Source organism: Papio anubis, chromosome 5 (assembly GCF_008728515.1).
Source record: "Papio anubis isolate 15944 chromosome 5, Panubis1.0, whole genome shotgun sequence".
In the NCBI taxonomy this organism is placed as follows: Eukaryota; Metazoa; Chordata; class Mammalia; order Primates; family Cercopithecidae; genus Papio; species Papio anubis.
In genome coordinates, this window is record NC_044980.1 from 31,306,043 (window position 1) to 31,321,571 (window position 15,529).

Here is a 15,529-nt window from a genome sequence, read left to right on the forward strand (position 1 = left end):
CCACTCAAAGAGGGTAATAGAGGTAGCAAAAATCATGATTTCTCTCTTAAGTGGAAAAATTCAGGCAGAGGCGGCTTGAGATAGTAGGAATTTCATATGAATTTAAAGTATGAAACATTGTATCAAGTCTTAAAAATAAAGTTTCCTTTAGCATAGAAGCCTAAAGGGACTCTTCACACATTTCTGAGCTTGAGATTATACTGATGTTCAGATTGCTACCTGGGAGGAAAAGGAACTGAGCCACAAGTTTTTAGTTGTCAGAGGAAAAGGAAAGCGTAGGGTTTTTTGGCAATCATGAAATACCCTGATTATTTACATTCGTAATTAATATATTTGAAGTAGACACAGCCATCTTAGGCTCTTTATTCCACCAGTTTATCATCCCGACCTGCCTAAGAGCTGTGCTGTCATAATCCCAGCATTTCCACTTGATCATTTATAAAAGTTTATTAAGCCGTAATCCTCATGCCCAAAGTCCTTTTTGCTTCATGGCATATAGTTTAAATCCTGAGCCTTTTCACACTGTAGTTAAAAACTAAAATAGGGCTGGGCACGGTGGCTCAAGCCTGTAATCCCAGCACTTTGGGAGGCCGAAGTGGGCGGATCATGAGGTCAGGAGATCAAGACCATCCTGGCTAACATGGTGAAACCCCGTCTCTACTAAAACATACAAAAAACTAGCCGGGCGAGGTGGCGGGCGCCTGCAGTCCCAGCTACTGGGGAGGCTGAGGCAGGAGAATGGCATGAACCCGGGAGGCGGAGCTTGCAGTGAGCTGAGATCGCGCCACTGCACTCCAGCCTGTGGGGGACAGAGAAAGACTCTGTCTCAAAAAAAAAAAAAAAAACTAAAATAGATACTCAGTCATCTCCTCAATTCTTTCATGAGTTTCTTGGGTGTTCATTTGTTAATTCATCCTTCAATCCATTCAGCAATTATCACCGAACACTTAGTAGATACGAAGTACAATGTCCAGCTCTGGCCGGGCGCCATGGCTCACGCCTATAATTGCGGCACTTTGGGAGGCCAAGGTGGGCGGATCACCTGAGGTCTGGAGTTTGAGACCAGCCTGACCAACATGGAGAAACCCCATCTCTGCTAAAAATACAAAAGTAGCCAGGTGTGGTGGCACATGCCTGTAATCCCAGCTACTCAGGAGGCTGAGACAGGAGAATTGCTTGAACCCGGGAGGCGGAGGTTGCAGTGAGCCGAGATCATGCCATTGCAGTCCAGCCTGGGCAGCAAGAGTGCAACTCCATCTCAAAATAAATAAATGTCCATCTCCGTGGGGTCAGATCAGTCAACATTTCTGCTCTGTAGATTTAAGGAGGGATACAAGACACATCCACTCATACATTATATGATGTATATGAAAGGTGATGTGTGGGTAGGATAAAACACTTAGGAAATTCAGAAGAAATTGCTTCTAACTGGGATCATCATACAGGTAGTAGCATCTGAGTTAGGGCTTGAAGCATCATGGCAGATGGGATGGGGATGAGGATCAGGTACCCAGGCAGACTGCATGCACGTCTACCCCAGTGCATGCAGCCCATCATCAAGCAAAGGGACTTTGGTTTACTGTGTTTGCCACCTCCTTTTCTAGTTAAGGATGTAAGCCTATTTGTGACTTGAGCTTTATTGTTTTGACAATATGGTGACTTTTCCCTCCAACAGGTACCCCCTTGAAGAGTCCCTCTCTTGCAAAAAAGGTGAGTCAAGGTGAACTGCTACGTGCCTCCCTCAGCTGGACTACAAATCAATTCCTGGAGCCCACAAGTCAAGCTGGAGGGCCCAGTCCCTGTTTCTGCCCATGAGTCATTTTTACCACTTTATACAGGAAAACACAACAATGCTCATTTGAGAATAGATGCAAACGTGTGTTTCTTTTGTTAAACACTTATCCAGGAAAAGAATAGAGCAACAAAATAAAAGAACTGAACTACAGTTTGCAAAATAACTTTTCAAACTGCTCCATAATAAAGCAGCGTGAGTCGTGGCTTTAAGGAGGCCGTGGGATCTTCCTCAGCTAGGCTTTTGCTGAGTCTCAGTGCATCGGGGTGCAGGATTCAGACTCCCCTGGTTTTTGCTTACCACTTGACTAGACTGGTTGGCTTGAATCCCATTTGGCTTTCCCATCACATCCCCCCAGTGTTTTTCCTGGGATGGCTGATGTGCTGCTGCTGCGGCTTTTCCAATTATTGCCAAAAATTCAGCCAAAAAGAAAAAGTCTCTAGAAACATTGTCTGGCACCAGTCACCTTCTTATTCATTAGTTGTCCATTTAGCCATCCTAAGTAAATGGAGGTGAGTGTTTACTATCACAGCTATTTCAAGTGACCATGGATTAGAACAAAGTGTTCTTGGAAAGATAGGACGTAATAACCCTTGAAAATCTGCTTCTGCTGCATTTTCTTAGTCATCGGACGTTTTCTTCTTCAACAGGACTCCCTTATTTCTGAATCTGAACTCTCCCAGTACTTTGCCCACGATGTCCCTGGCCCCTTGTCCGACTTCATGGTGGCCGGTTCTGAGGACGAGGATCACCCAGGAAGTGGCTGCAGCACGTCGGAGGAGGGCAGCCTGCCTCCTAGCACCTCTAGTAAGCAGGGACGCCCCAGAGGGCCTGGGCTCTGCGTTCCAGTCTGCAGTGACTGGTTTCCACCTCTATGCTGGCGGCTACAATGGTTTAACTACCCTGGTGCTGTAAAATGAGAAAAGAGCTGGAGACCAGGCCAGGCACAGTGGCTCACACCTGTAATCCTAGCACTTGGGGAGGCCGAGGCAAGGGGATCACCTGAGGTCAGGAGTTCAAAACCAGTCTGGCCAACATAGTGAAACCGCATCTCTAGTAAAAATACAAAAATTAGCTGGGCCTGGTGGCATGTGCCAGTAATCCTAGCTACTCGGGAGGCTGAGGAGGGAGAATCACTTGAACCTGGGAGGCCAAGGTTGCAGTTAGCTGAGATCGCGCCATTAGACAATGCTGTACCCTGAGAGTTTACTCTTGGAAAATGCAGCCCCTGTTAGTGACTGGCCACTCAGTTACTCACTGAACAGGCTGGATGCACATTCTATAGCCAGGTGGGTGGTGGCTAAACCAAACGTCCATCCAATGCCATTTACATAATGTAGTCTTGAATTTTATGGCATCAAATCAGAGTGGGCAACCTGATGCCCTTACATTTTAGGGAATTCAGCCAAATTCCAGGGCCCTTCCCTCACCAGGCCCTAGCTTCCATTCTTGGTAGAAGGCTGTAAATTAAAGATTAAGAACTCAAAAGAGACATATTAGCAAAAGGTTTTGTTTTTTTTTTTTTTTAAATCTCATTGGTATATCTATTCAAGATAATATGAGATGATAGTCTGATATGATCCATACCGATTCCTCAGACTTCTTCCTGCTGGTGAGGTTTCCTCTTAATTTCTAACATCTGAAGAAGAAAATCCCCTTGTTTTAGGAGAGGCAGGCGACGACCACTCTGGCTCATTCAGAGCTGTCGATGGGCTGGCTCTGTTCTTACAGAAACCTTTCAAGGTGCAAACGTGTAGTTTTTCACTACATTTAACAAGATATAAAAATCATTGCAGATTCAGATTGGCATTGTTCTAGAGTAGCTTTGAGACATAGGATAGTTCAGGCTTCGCTGTACCACACTGCAAGCGCTCCCGTGCCTGTCAAGCCTCCCTTTCTGCAGATGAAGGAAGGACCTCAAGGGGCCAAGAAGGCAGCCCAGGTGTGTGGGACATGTCATCATTCCCCGGGTATCCTCCTATGGAGGAATTCTCAGCAGCATTTAGGTTAAACCCTAACAATGTGTTAGATACCATGGGGGTGAAAGAACTAAGTTTCTGTCTTCCGACAGCACACATGTTTGAGTTAATCCAGAGGCTGGGATTTAAGAAAAGGGGTTGGGGGTAGGTCACTAGGGAAAAGAGAAAGAGGGCCAGGCTATCCACTCCGTGTAGCCTCCAGGAAGCCATGTTGCCCAGGCCTTGAGTCCAGTGGCTGAGGTTGTGTGTCTGGTGGTGTCAGTGAATGTGGACATGCTTATGTGTAATGATGGGGTCAGATGATAAGACAGGGCCAAGCGGGAAGTTCACTTGACTTTTCTGTCCCCACCTCCACCAGCTCACAAGGAGCCTGGAAAAGCCAGAGCCAACAGCCTCGTGACTCTCGGGAGCCAGCGGGCCTCTGGGCTCTTCCACAAGCAGGTGACAGTTGCCAGACAAACCAGTCTTCCCGGAAGCCCACAGGCCCTCCGAAACCCTCTCCTCCGCCAGAGGAAGGTAGGCTGCTACGATGCCAACGATGCCAGTGATGAGGAAGAGTTTGATGGAGAAGGGGACTGCATTTCACTCCCAGGGGCCCTCCCGGCTCCCAGCAGGCCTCTGGCAGAGGATAACTCGAGGTGTGTCTTAATTTCCTCTTCCAAGGGCATGGACGTCCACAAGCAAGAGGGACGACCCCAGAAAACACTGGTCAGCAAGGCCATTTCGGCGCCTCTTCTTGGCAGCTCAGTGGACTTAGAGGAGAGTATCCCAGAGGGCATGGTGGACACTCCTTCCCATGCAGCCAACCTCACGGCCTCTGCAGGGGCCCCCAAGGGGAGCCCTGGAAGCTGGTGGAAGAAGGAACTGACAGGATCAAGTTCTGCACCCAAATTGGAATACACAGTCCATACCGACACCCAGAGTCCGATGAACACTGGGAGCCCCGGGTCCCCCCAGCAGAAGAATGAAGGCCTGGGCTCCAGGCACAGACCAGTGGCCAGGGTCAGCCCCCACTGCAAGAGATCTGAGGCTGAGGCCAGGCCCAGTGGCTCAGAGACAGTGAACCTGACTGGCAGAGCCAATGATCCATGCGATCTGGACTCGAGAGTCCAGGCCACTTCTGTCAAAGTGACTTTCACTGGCTTTCGGCCAGGTGGAGCTATGGAGAAGGTAACTGACTTTCTCTTAGTTACTTGGAATGGAAGTGCATGAATATGTGTGAGTGAAGATGGAGTCTGTTGTAAAGCATGGGGAAGCTGCCAGTGGGAACGGATGATGGCTGGAGAATTCTTTCAACAGAGTCAATCACTTAAATACCTGGACTGCTTGGGAGCTTTTTTTTTTGGAGATGGGGTTTCGCTCTGTTACCCAGCCTGGAGTGCAGTGGCGCAATCTCAGCTCACTGCAACCTCTGCCTCCCAGGTTCAAGCGATTCTCCTGTCTCAGCCTCTCGAGGAGCTGGGACTATAGGTGCACACCACCACACCCGGCTAATTTTTGTATTTTTTAGTAGAGACAGAGTTTCACCATATTGGTCAGGCTGGTCTCGAACTCCTGGCCTCAGGTGATCCATCTGCCTTGGCCTCCTGAAGTGCTGGGGTTACAAGCCTGAGCCACCGTGCCCGGCCAAGGGAGTTTATTAATGTATCAGCAGTTGTTAGTCATGAGATCATTTGGCCCAAAGATACTATAGCATCCCTGTCTTACCTGTACACAGCGCCTGTGGCCGATGATGGAAAGGCAGTGTGGCGCAGGGAAAGTAAAACCCTGGGCCTGGCATGGGCTCCACTGCTGACAAGTTGGCACTGGTCGAGTGACAACTTGGACAAGTTATTGAACATTTCTGAGCTTAGTTCTCTGGGCTGGTGCTCTCTGCCTTGGTCATCTCACAGAGCTGGAGGAACCATCAAATATATGTTAAGAGTGATTCCCTCCAGCTGATAAGGTTATAAATGATCCTTATGTTTTTCCAAATTGCTGCATTGGTTATATATAATTATAGCCACTTATAACCTTGCTGAATGGAATGTATAATGCACCACATTAAATGCAAGTTAATATTGGTTACGTTACTACTTGGTTACGAGTATGTTAGAATTATCAAATTGTTCATTTTTTGAAATTTTCAATATATCTCTACTTTATCAAGGAGAGAGTACAAGAAATCAATGTTGTTTAGACTCTCCTTAACATAAATAACCTCTCTCGGTCTCTCTCTGAACAAAGAACCTGAGATGACTTATAAAGCCATAGTATTAAAGATGTGTGTTCAAGCGGTTTATATAAACATATATGTAAATAGACCTGGAAAATGATAAGTCATAAAAACTATACCAGGCAAAAGCCTTTTTTTAACCTTATTTTTAATAGAAATGCACATCTTTTTTCCTTCTCAAATATCATATTTTACCTGCAACCACTACCTGTGTTTTAAAATATAGTTTGGCCATTGGGTAAATTTCTTCTTTTAAAAAGTATCGGCTGGGCACAGTGGCTCACGCCTGTAATCCCAGCACTTAGGGATGCTGAGGCGGGTGGATCACCTGAGGTCAGGAATTTGAGACCAGCCTGGCCAACATGGCAAAACCGTCTCTACTAAAAATACAAAAATCAGTCAGGTGTGGTGGTGTGCACCTGTAATCCCAGCTACTCGGGAGTCTGAGGCAGGAGAATCGCTTGAAGCTGGGAGGTGGAGGTTGCAGTGAGCTGAGATCGTGCCACTGCACTCCAGCCTGGGCGACAGAGCAAGACTCCATCTCAAGAAAAAAAAATAAATAATAATCACAAGTTTTGGATAACTGTATAAAGGCAAATTAGGATGTTTATTCATAATAATTTATATCTATTAAAATAAGAGCTTTTATAATTCTAAATTCATACTCTCAGAACTGTTGAGCAGCATTTGAAACTTGTACACAAGACTAATCTTTCTCATAAAAATTTTAGTTACAAAATTTGATTTTATTTATATCTGAGAAAGAAAATAGAATGAATTGCGATAAAGTATATATCCTCAAATATTGGAAGAAAAAACCTTCCTCTTTTGGTAAATGAGTTATATTGTTTTTATTTACTACTTGATTTAAATTGAAGTGAAATTCATATAACATGAAATTAACCCTTTTGAAATGCACAATTCAGTGGCACTTAGTACATTCACAATGCAATATGACCCACCACCTCTGTCTAGTTCTGAAACTCCTCTACTGTTTTTATGTTACATTTGTGTTACTAATACATAGAAAATGAACTGAGTTAAACCCTATGTAGGTTTCCCTCCATTGGTAACTGACGTTTTGTGAAATGATTTCTTACCAAAGCTGCTGAAAGACACATTATCCCTTTCACCTCTGTGCTCTGCTGCCACCTTTGGGCGACTTTATGACTCACAATGGATAAGTTTCACATGAATCTGATTTAACTGTTAGTTTTAGAATTTCATTGCATTAGATGTTAGGTAGAAGAAAGGAAGAGAAAGTAATGGATACTTAGCCAAAGTGAAGTCTTGAAATATGAAATGTCAATTTTGTTTATCCAGATTCATTCATTCCCTCACTACCAAACTAAGGAGTTCGTTTTATAGTCTTGGATATCTCTATGCAATATAATAATATCTTACATCTGTCTAGCCTTATATGTGCTGTTTTTATAATTGTTCTCATTTAACCGTCTTCTTTTAACCTCCATGCGTAAGACTGGGAATGTTTTATCCCCATTTTAGAGTTGAAAAAATGGAGGCTTGGGGAAGAATGATAAGACCATTTAATTCCTAGCAGACCTTAAACCCACAGTCTGGATCTGCTGGCTCCTAGTCCAGGGCCCCTTTGCCTTTTCCTAAACTAGCTCTGCTCTCTGTATATGAGCTCAGGGTGCAGAAAGCCTGAAAGCTGTTTCAAGTGGCTTGTGGTTGTCATTGTTTGCCAGGAATCTCTGGGAAAGCTGACCACTGGAGATGCTTGTGTCCCTACCAACTGTGAACTAGCCAGTGCTCTGTCCCATCCGGATATCAGCCACCTCACAGAGAACCTGCCCAAAGCTGCACCAGAGCTGGGGCAACAACCCATGACTGGTAAGATTATTTTCCCATTTGTTGAACTTAAAGATGGGTGGGGAGATACCCTAATGAAAACATTATACAGACCAGGCGCAGTGGCTCACACCTGTAATCCCAGCACTGTGGGAGGGCAAGGCGGCGGGTCACTTGAGGTCAGGAGTTTGAGACTAGCCTGGCCAACATGGTGAAACCCCATCTCTACTAAAAATACAAAAATTAGCTGGGCATGGTGGCGCGCACCTGTAATCCCAGCTACTTGGGAGGCTGAGGCAAGAGAATCACTTGAACTGGGTAGGTGGAGGTTGCAGTGAGCTAAGATGGCACCACTGCACTCCATCCTAGGCGATGAGAGCAATACTCCATCAAAAAATATTATAATAATAAAGCATTATACATAGATAATTTTTAGGAGAAAAATCTTTTACACAAATTAATATTTAAATACTGCCTGCATTTAGCACCTTTACTAGATCATTGTGCCTAAACTCATCGTTTTCATGCCATGTTGAATACATCCAATTTCAGTGAATTGACCCTTTTTACCCTTTTCTGACACCAGCAAGACATAAGATGAATCAAAAGGACTTCCCACCCATCAAAATCTCAGCACTCTGCCTATGTGAAATCAAATGCACTGAGAAATGGCAACAAAAACCTCCACAAAGGACAAGTGAAATGATACTGAAAAACCACATATCAGTGTTGATGAGAGATTAAGTAACATCATGGAGGCAGAAATCATCTCAGTATTTATTTAGGGGCCAGGCGCAGTGGCTCATGCCTGTAATCCCAGCACTTTGGGAAGCTGAGGCAAGTGGATCACAAGGTCAGGAGTTCAAGACCAGCCTGGCCAACATGGAAACCCTGTCTCTACTAAAAAGACAAAAAAATTAGCCATGCTTGGTGGCAGGCACTTGTAATCCCAGCTACTCAGGAGACTGAGGCAGTAGAATTGCTTGAACCTGGGAGGTGGAGGTTGCAGTGAGCCAAGATCATGCCATTGTACTCCAGCCTGGGCTACACAGCAAAACTCTTGTCTCAAAAAAAAAAAAAAAAAAAAAAAAAGGAGGAAATTAGGTGTGGTGGCCTGTGGCTGTACTTGGAGGCTAAGACAGGAGGGTTACTTGAACCTAGGAGTTTGAGACTGCAGTGAGCTATGATCATGCCACTACACTCCAGCCTGGGTGACAGATCTAGACCCAATCTCTGGGGGAAAAAAAAGTATGTGTGGGGGGGGTGTGTGTGTAAAATCTGGCTATCCATCATCTAGTAGTTGCACAAAATAATATTGTAAAACATGATTTTTTAAAATCAAGCTGAATTAAGTGACTTTGCTTCCTTGTTAGTGGAGACCTTTATTGAAAATTGGGATTCTGGCTGGGCGTGGTGGCTGATGCCTGTAATCCCAGCACTTTAGGATGCCAAGGTGGGCGGATCACTTGAGGTCAGGAGTTCAAGACCAGCCTGGCCAACATGGTGAAACCTCGCCTCTACTAAACATAAAAAAATTAGTGGGTGTGGTGGTGCACGCCTGTAATCCCAGCTACTCAGGAGGCTGAGACACGAGAATTGCTTGAACCTGGGAGGCAGAGGTTGCAGTGAGCTGAGATTGTGCCACTGCACTCCAGCCTGGGGGACAGAGTGAGACTCTGTCTCAAAAAAAAAAAAAAAAAAAAAAAAAGAAAGGAAATTTGGATTCTAAACTTGCACTCTGTGGGTAGGGGACACTCTTCTCAGTGGCTGGTGATGACTGTGATCCCACTTGTCGAGCTCTGTGGAAGTCCCGGCAGTCCTCCGCAGCTTTCAGCTGGTTGTTACTGTCTCAGCACCTGCCTTCTGATTGGTTAGCAAACTATGGTGGTAGACAGAAAAAAGATAGCCTTACTTATTAGGACTGTCCTATAAAATAAAAATATGGGCCAGGCACGGTGGCTCACATCTGTAATCCCAGCACTTTGGGAGGCTGAGGCAGGTGGATCCCTGAGGTCAGGAGTTCGAGACCAGCCTGGCCAACATGGTGAAACTCAGTCTCTACTAAAAATACAAAACAAAATTAACTGGGCATGGTGGCAGGCGCCTGTGATCCCAGCTACTCAGGAGGCTGAGGCAGGAGAATCGTTTGAACCCGGGAGGCGGAGGTTGCAGTGAGCCGAGATCGCGCCACTGTACTCCAGCCTGGGCAAAAAGAATGAGAGTCCATTTCAAAAAAAAAAAGAAAAAAAAAAGGAAAACCTCAGAATATCTACCCCATACCCTGATGGCTACTCACAGAAAAAAATACAGGCCCCTGAGGTCTTTGTTCTGCGATCCGAGGCTCTTTGTTCCTTTGTTAGTGATGAGGCTGTTACTGTGGTTTCTGGTTTGTCTTTTGGGTTCACATTTACTTGCTGAACAAACACAGGCATTTTTTTGTTAGCCATTTGACTTTACTGCGAAGTGTGTTAAAAAGGGTTCTATTCGGCCAGGTGCATTGGCTCACACCTGTAATCCCAGCACTTTAAGAGGCCAAGGTGGGCGGATCACGAGGTCAGGAGATCAAGACCATCCTGGCTAACACGGTGAAACCCCATCTCTACTAAAGATACAAAAAAATTAGCCGGGCATGGTGGTGGGTGCCTGTAGTCCCTGCTACTCGGGAGGCTGAGGCAGGAGAATGGTGTGAACCCAGGAGGTGGAGGTTGCAGTGAGTCGAGATTGTGCCACTGCACTCCAGCCTGGGCCACAGAGCAAGACTCTGTCTCATAAGAAAAAACGGGGGGGGGGGGGGTTTTTTGGGGGGGGGGAAATTAAAACGGGGGGACTTCCATGTCACCTTTGAAAGTAAGGCTTCATTTGAGGCCAGCATCTTCATACATTTTAAGAGTGCATGTTCTACATAATAGTCCTCTGGAAGTTTTCTTGGAATCCAGATTTGCTTTGGAATAGAAGAGAGTTAGCAAAGGGCTGTTTTTTTTTTTTTTCACTAAACCAACATTTCCTACTTGCAACTTCATGCAGAACATTTGCTTTCCTGCCACCGAGGAATTTCTTACTCTAGATAGGCCAGGTTTTGTCAATACTGAGGGTTTCATCAGTGATAGAAAATGTGGTACATATACACCACGGAATACTAGGCGGCCATTAAAAGAAATGAGATCATGTCCTTTGCAGGGACATGGATGGAGCTGGAAGCCATTATCCTCAGCAAACACACACAGAAACAGAAAACCAAACACCGCATATTCTTACTTATAAGTGGGAGCTGAACAATGAGAGCACATGGACACAGGGAGGGGAACAACACACACTGGAGCCTGTTGGGGATGGGGTGCTGGGGGGCGGGAAAGCATCAGGATCAATACCTAACGCATGCGGGCCTTGATACCTAGGCCACGGGCTGACAGGTGCAGCAAACCACAATGGTTTGCTATGTAACAACACATTTACCTATGTAACAAACCTGCACATCCTGCACATGTATCCGAAAACTTAAAAAAAAAAAAAAAAAAAAAAAACACTGCGGGTTGGTACCTTAAGTAAGTGGGTGTCTGCGTGTCAAGTGCTCTTCTGTTATAGTTAGCGTAGGAAGAATTTCATCTCCCAGCCCCGGGCTCCCTGGAGCTCTGTGCACCTCTGTGACTGTACTGACCCTGGCAGGTGCAGGTGTTTGGATGCTTTTCTGCCTCGCCCTCTCTGGATTTCCCACAGATAATGAACCTTGAGAAAGGTGCAGCTGTGTGTCCCTTACACCCACTGAGCAGCCAGGAATGCTAGACCAGGAACTGATTATATTTAACAGGCAATAATATATGTGCTGTATTTAATTAACATGTCGAAACATAATATATTAGTTACCATTTAATTCTTTTAGGGTCCTTGTCAGGATTGATCGAGTTGCAATGACACACTGGCACCCTCGAGGGCTTTTGGGATGTATCTGAAATATTCGATTACCTGATCGCTAAAAGATTTTAGAGGTTCTGTCTCCTTTTGTTAGATATTTCTCTCTTCTTCCCAATGAAAAGGGTATCTGTGACCAGTTGGTCCTGCTGAGTACTCGAGTGCTGGTAGCAGTTCTTCTTTCAGTGTTACTACAGATAGCTTAGCTGCTTTCCAATATGTAAGAAGGATGTTCTTCAAAACATCTCTTTGGGTTTTTTTTTGAGTTTTTTTGTTTTTGTTTTTGTTTTTTGAGACAGAGTCTCCCTCTGTCACCCAGGCTGGAGTGCAATGGCACGATCTCGGCTCACTGCAACCTCTGCCTCCAGGGTTCAAGCGATTCTCCTGCCTCAGCCTCCTGAGTAGCTTGGATTACAGGCGCCCGCCACAACACTCGGCCAATTTTTGTGTTTTTAGTAGAGACAGGGTTTCACTATGTTGTCCAGGCTGGTCTCGAACTCCTGATCTCAAGTGATCCGCCTGCCTCAGCCTCCCAAAGTGCTGGGATTGCAGGCATAAGCCGCTGCGCGTAGCCAAAACATATCTTTTTTTTAACTGAAATATCCAAAAATGCATAAGTGATCAAAGAAGGAATACCTTATCATTAAAAAAAAGTCCTCCTTAATTTTCCAAAATGACCCGTACACCGCACGGTGGTTAAGCACATGGGTGCATACGCAGGCTGCCAGGGCTTAGGTCTGAGCCCCAACATTTGACCAGGGAAGGGACCTGGATTAGTCACTGTTGTCCTAAGTTACATACCTTATGGGGTTGTTGAGGAAGAATCAATGACATTTTCATGTATAGCATTTGAAACACAATCTAGTACCTAATATGTTGAATAAGTTATGTGTGTGTATGTGATTTTCCTAAGAGAAACATACGCATGTATTTATCTGCCTAGTATATAATACACATTCAATAAGATACGTGTGTGTGTATATATGTGTGTGTATGTATACCTACACACATGATTTTCTTAAGAAAGTTTTAGAAACTTTAGAAACACAGGAGCAAATGGCCGGCCAAGATGCGTTGATGGTGAGGTCTGATTTTGAGAGCCATTTAGCTCTCTGGCAGCAATTGACTCTGTCTGTTAAAGGGTGGCTCTTGGAAACCGGAACGAGAGGAGGAGGTAGCTGTTGGAAAAGCTGTCAGAGCTGTTGTGAGAAGCTGAAGCAGTGTGGGGAATCCAGGCCCCTTGTTTGTCACTAAATGTTTAACTCTGTTATGAACGGGATACATGTTTATTCTAGAAACTTAAGAAATTACAATTGAGAGGGAAGTTTTGAAAGATAGTATAGAAATCACCTAAGCCCAACAGAAAAACCTCTGTTAATATTTTGGTCTGTATCATTTGAGTCTTGTGTGTATATGGGTGTGAATAAATGTGTAGTCCTGTGCTTTTTTTGTCTTTTTGCAAAACAAACAAACAAACAAAAAACTACTGTGGTAGTCACCAGCACCTAACAACCTTTTTAAACCTCATATATCCGCAGAAAATAATATTTGAGCAGCCTCCTGGCATCAGTAAGACTGCTCCTGAACCCATGGGCCTGACCAGCAGGCTGTCCCTTGTACTGACAACTCGGGTGTCCTCACACCCATAGCCTACTCTAGGAAACCGCACTGCTAGCCTACAGGCCCTTCCATACCCAATGTCATCTGGAGAGGCTGCTGGACCCTCCACCCCACAGATGTGCTGTAATGGAGTCAACCTTCCTCCCATGATTGGTTTCCAGAGGAAAGGTTGTCTTGAAAGGCGACAACCAAAGGCTGTCTCAGTGTAATCTCATCTGCCTCAAATGAAGACCTTTTAAGTTACAGAATTTGCAATAAAGTCAAATTGCTAACATGAATGACCTGTTCAGGTTTATTCAGTGAGCGAATATGAAATGTATTTATTTATTTTTGAGACGGAGTCTCGCTCTGTCACTCAGGCTGGATGGAGGGCAGTGGCTCAATCCCGGCTCACTGCAACCTCCACCTCCCAGGTTCAGGCAGTTCTCCTGCCTCAGCCTCCTGAGCGGCTGGGATTACCGACGTGTGCCACCACGCCCAGCTAATTTTTGTATTTTGAGGCCGAGGTGGGCAGATCACGAGATCAGGAGTTCGAGACCAGCCTGGCCAATATGGTGAAACCCCGTCTCTACTAAAAATACAAAAATTAAGGCTGGGCGCGGTGACTCACACCTGTAATCCCAGCACTATGGGAGGCCGAGGCGGGCGGATCACGAGGTCAAGAGATCGAGACCATCCTGGCTAATCCAGTGAAACCCCGTCTCTACTAAAAAATACAAAAAACTAGCTGGGCGAGGTGGCAGGCGCCTGTAGTCCCAGCTACTCGGGAGGCTGAGGCAGGAGAATGGAATGAACCCGGGAGGTGCAGCTTGCAGTGAGCTGAGATCCAGCCAGTGCACTCCAGCCTATTTCACCATGTTGGCCAGGCTGGTTTCGAACTCCTGACCTCAAGTGATCTGCCTGCCTCAGCGTCCCAAAGTGCTGGGATGACAGGCATGAACCACCACCCATGGCCTGAATATGAAATTTAAAAACAGACTTTAAATCCCCTCCTTTTGTGTCATTGCTACTCCCCCCCACCACCCTCACTACCGCCCATATTTGCTGTTACCAGAAGCAGGAATGTTACGTTTAAGGGGGAGTTCAAAAAAGGTTTAGCAGAGAAGGAAAAGAGCATGTGGCTTTGAGTCTTGGCAGACTCCTGGCCTTCCACAGTGGGCCTGGAAAGCTGGTCTCCATGGGGGTCTCGACGATCCAACCTTGTTATTGCCAAGGGCTCTCCACGCAGAGGCCACATGGTCAGGGTTTAGGCAGAAGCATGGGCTATGGAGCCAGCTTCCTGGGGCAGCCGCTGGCTCTGCCACCTGTGAACTCTGTGACCTCAGAAACATCACTTAACCACGCTGTTTCTCTGTCCTCATCCTTCCAATGCAGATGGTCACAGGACATACCTCAGTGTTAGGAGGAAAAATTAAACATATGCAAAACTTTTAGGACAGTGTTAACTCCTTAATTATTGGAAAACCTCTTAGCACAGTGCTGAGTCCTAATAATTAGTTCTTAATGATTCACATAGCAGTGTCAGGAGGTTACAAAAATGCAATGAAGATGATTTATGTGTGAGCTGTGGAACGAACATAATATTTGGGGTAAAGTTGGTTTGACTGACTTCTCAAACCAAGAGCCTTCATGGAACTTCATTTTTCACTCCAACCTCAGACCCATAGTTCCTAAGAAAATAGCTTTGTTCTTTTTGATGCCAGATTTTTTTTCCCTGTTGCAAGATGCTGTGTTTCTGAGGTGGAAGATTAGCCCAAGACTATGCAGGGCCTTACGAAGAGGCACTTTCAGGACTGAGTGGCTGTTGGATCCCCCCTCCTAGATGACTTCCCACTGTCCACTGGTACACATCCCCTTGCCCTGCCATCTCCAAGATTTCAGGCTTTTCTTGCTTCTGTGCTTTCATTCTGTTGCCTTTTTTTTTTTTTTTTTTTGGAGTCTTGCTCTGTCGCCCAGGCTTGAATGCAATAGCGCAGTCTCAGCTCACTGCCCTCTACCTCCCAGGTTCAAGTGATCCTTGTGCCTCAGCCTCCCAAGTAGCTGAGATAACAAGTACGCACCACCACGCCTGGCTAATTTTTGTATTTTTAGTAGAGATAGGGTTTCACCATGTTGGCCAAGCTGGTCTCGAACTCCTGACCTCAAGTGATCTGCCTGCCTTGGCCTCCCAAAGTGCTGGGATTACAGGCGTGATCCACCATGCCC

The 15,529-nt window shown here is 45.6% G+C and overlaps 1 protein-coding gene across 7 annotated transcripts in view; it reads left to right on the top strand.

Annotated features, from left to right (window-relative positions):
• Nucleotides 1-15,529, top strand: part of PDZD2 (PDZ domain containing 2) — a 472,962-nt gene that overhangs the window by 431,728 nt on the left and 25,705 nt on the right. For 6 of the 7 annotated variants that reach the window (XM_009208211.4, XM_009208215.4, XM_031666099.1 and 3 more), the window contains 4 exons: nt 1,676-1,710; nt 2,443-2,599; nt 4,130-4,941; nt 7,696-7,840. In XM_009208211.4, the coding sequence (XP_009206475.2) occupies nt 1,676-1,710; nt 2,443-2,599; nt 4,130-4,941; nt 7,696-7,840 (1,149 nt within the window). The remainder of the gene's footprint in view (nt 1-1,675; nt 1,711-2,442; nt 2,600-4,129; nt 4,942-7,695; nt 7,841-15,529) is intronic. The other variant, XM_009208214.4, reaches the window with a different exon arrangement.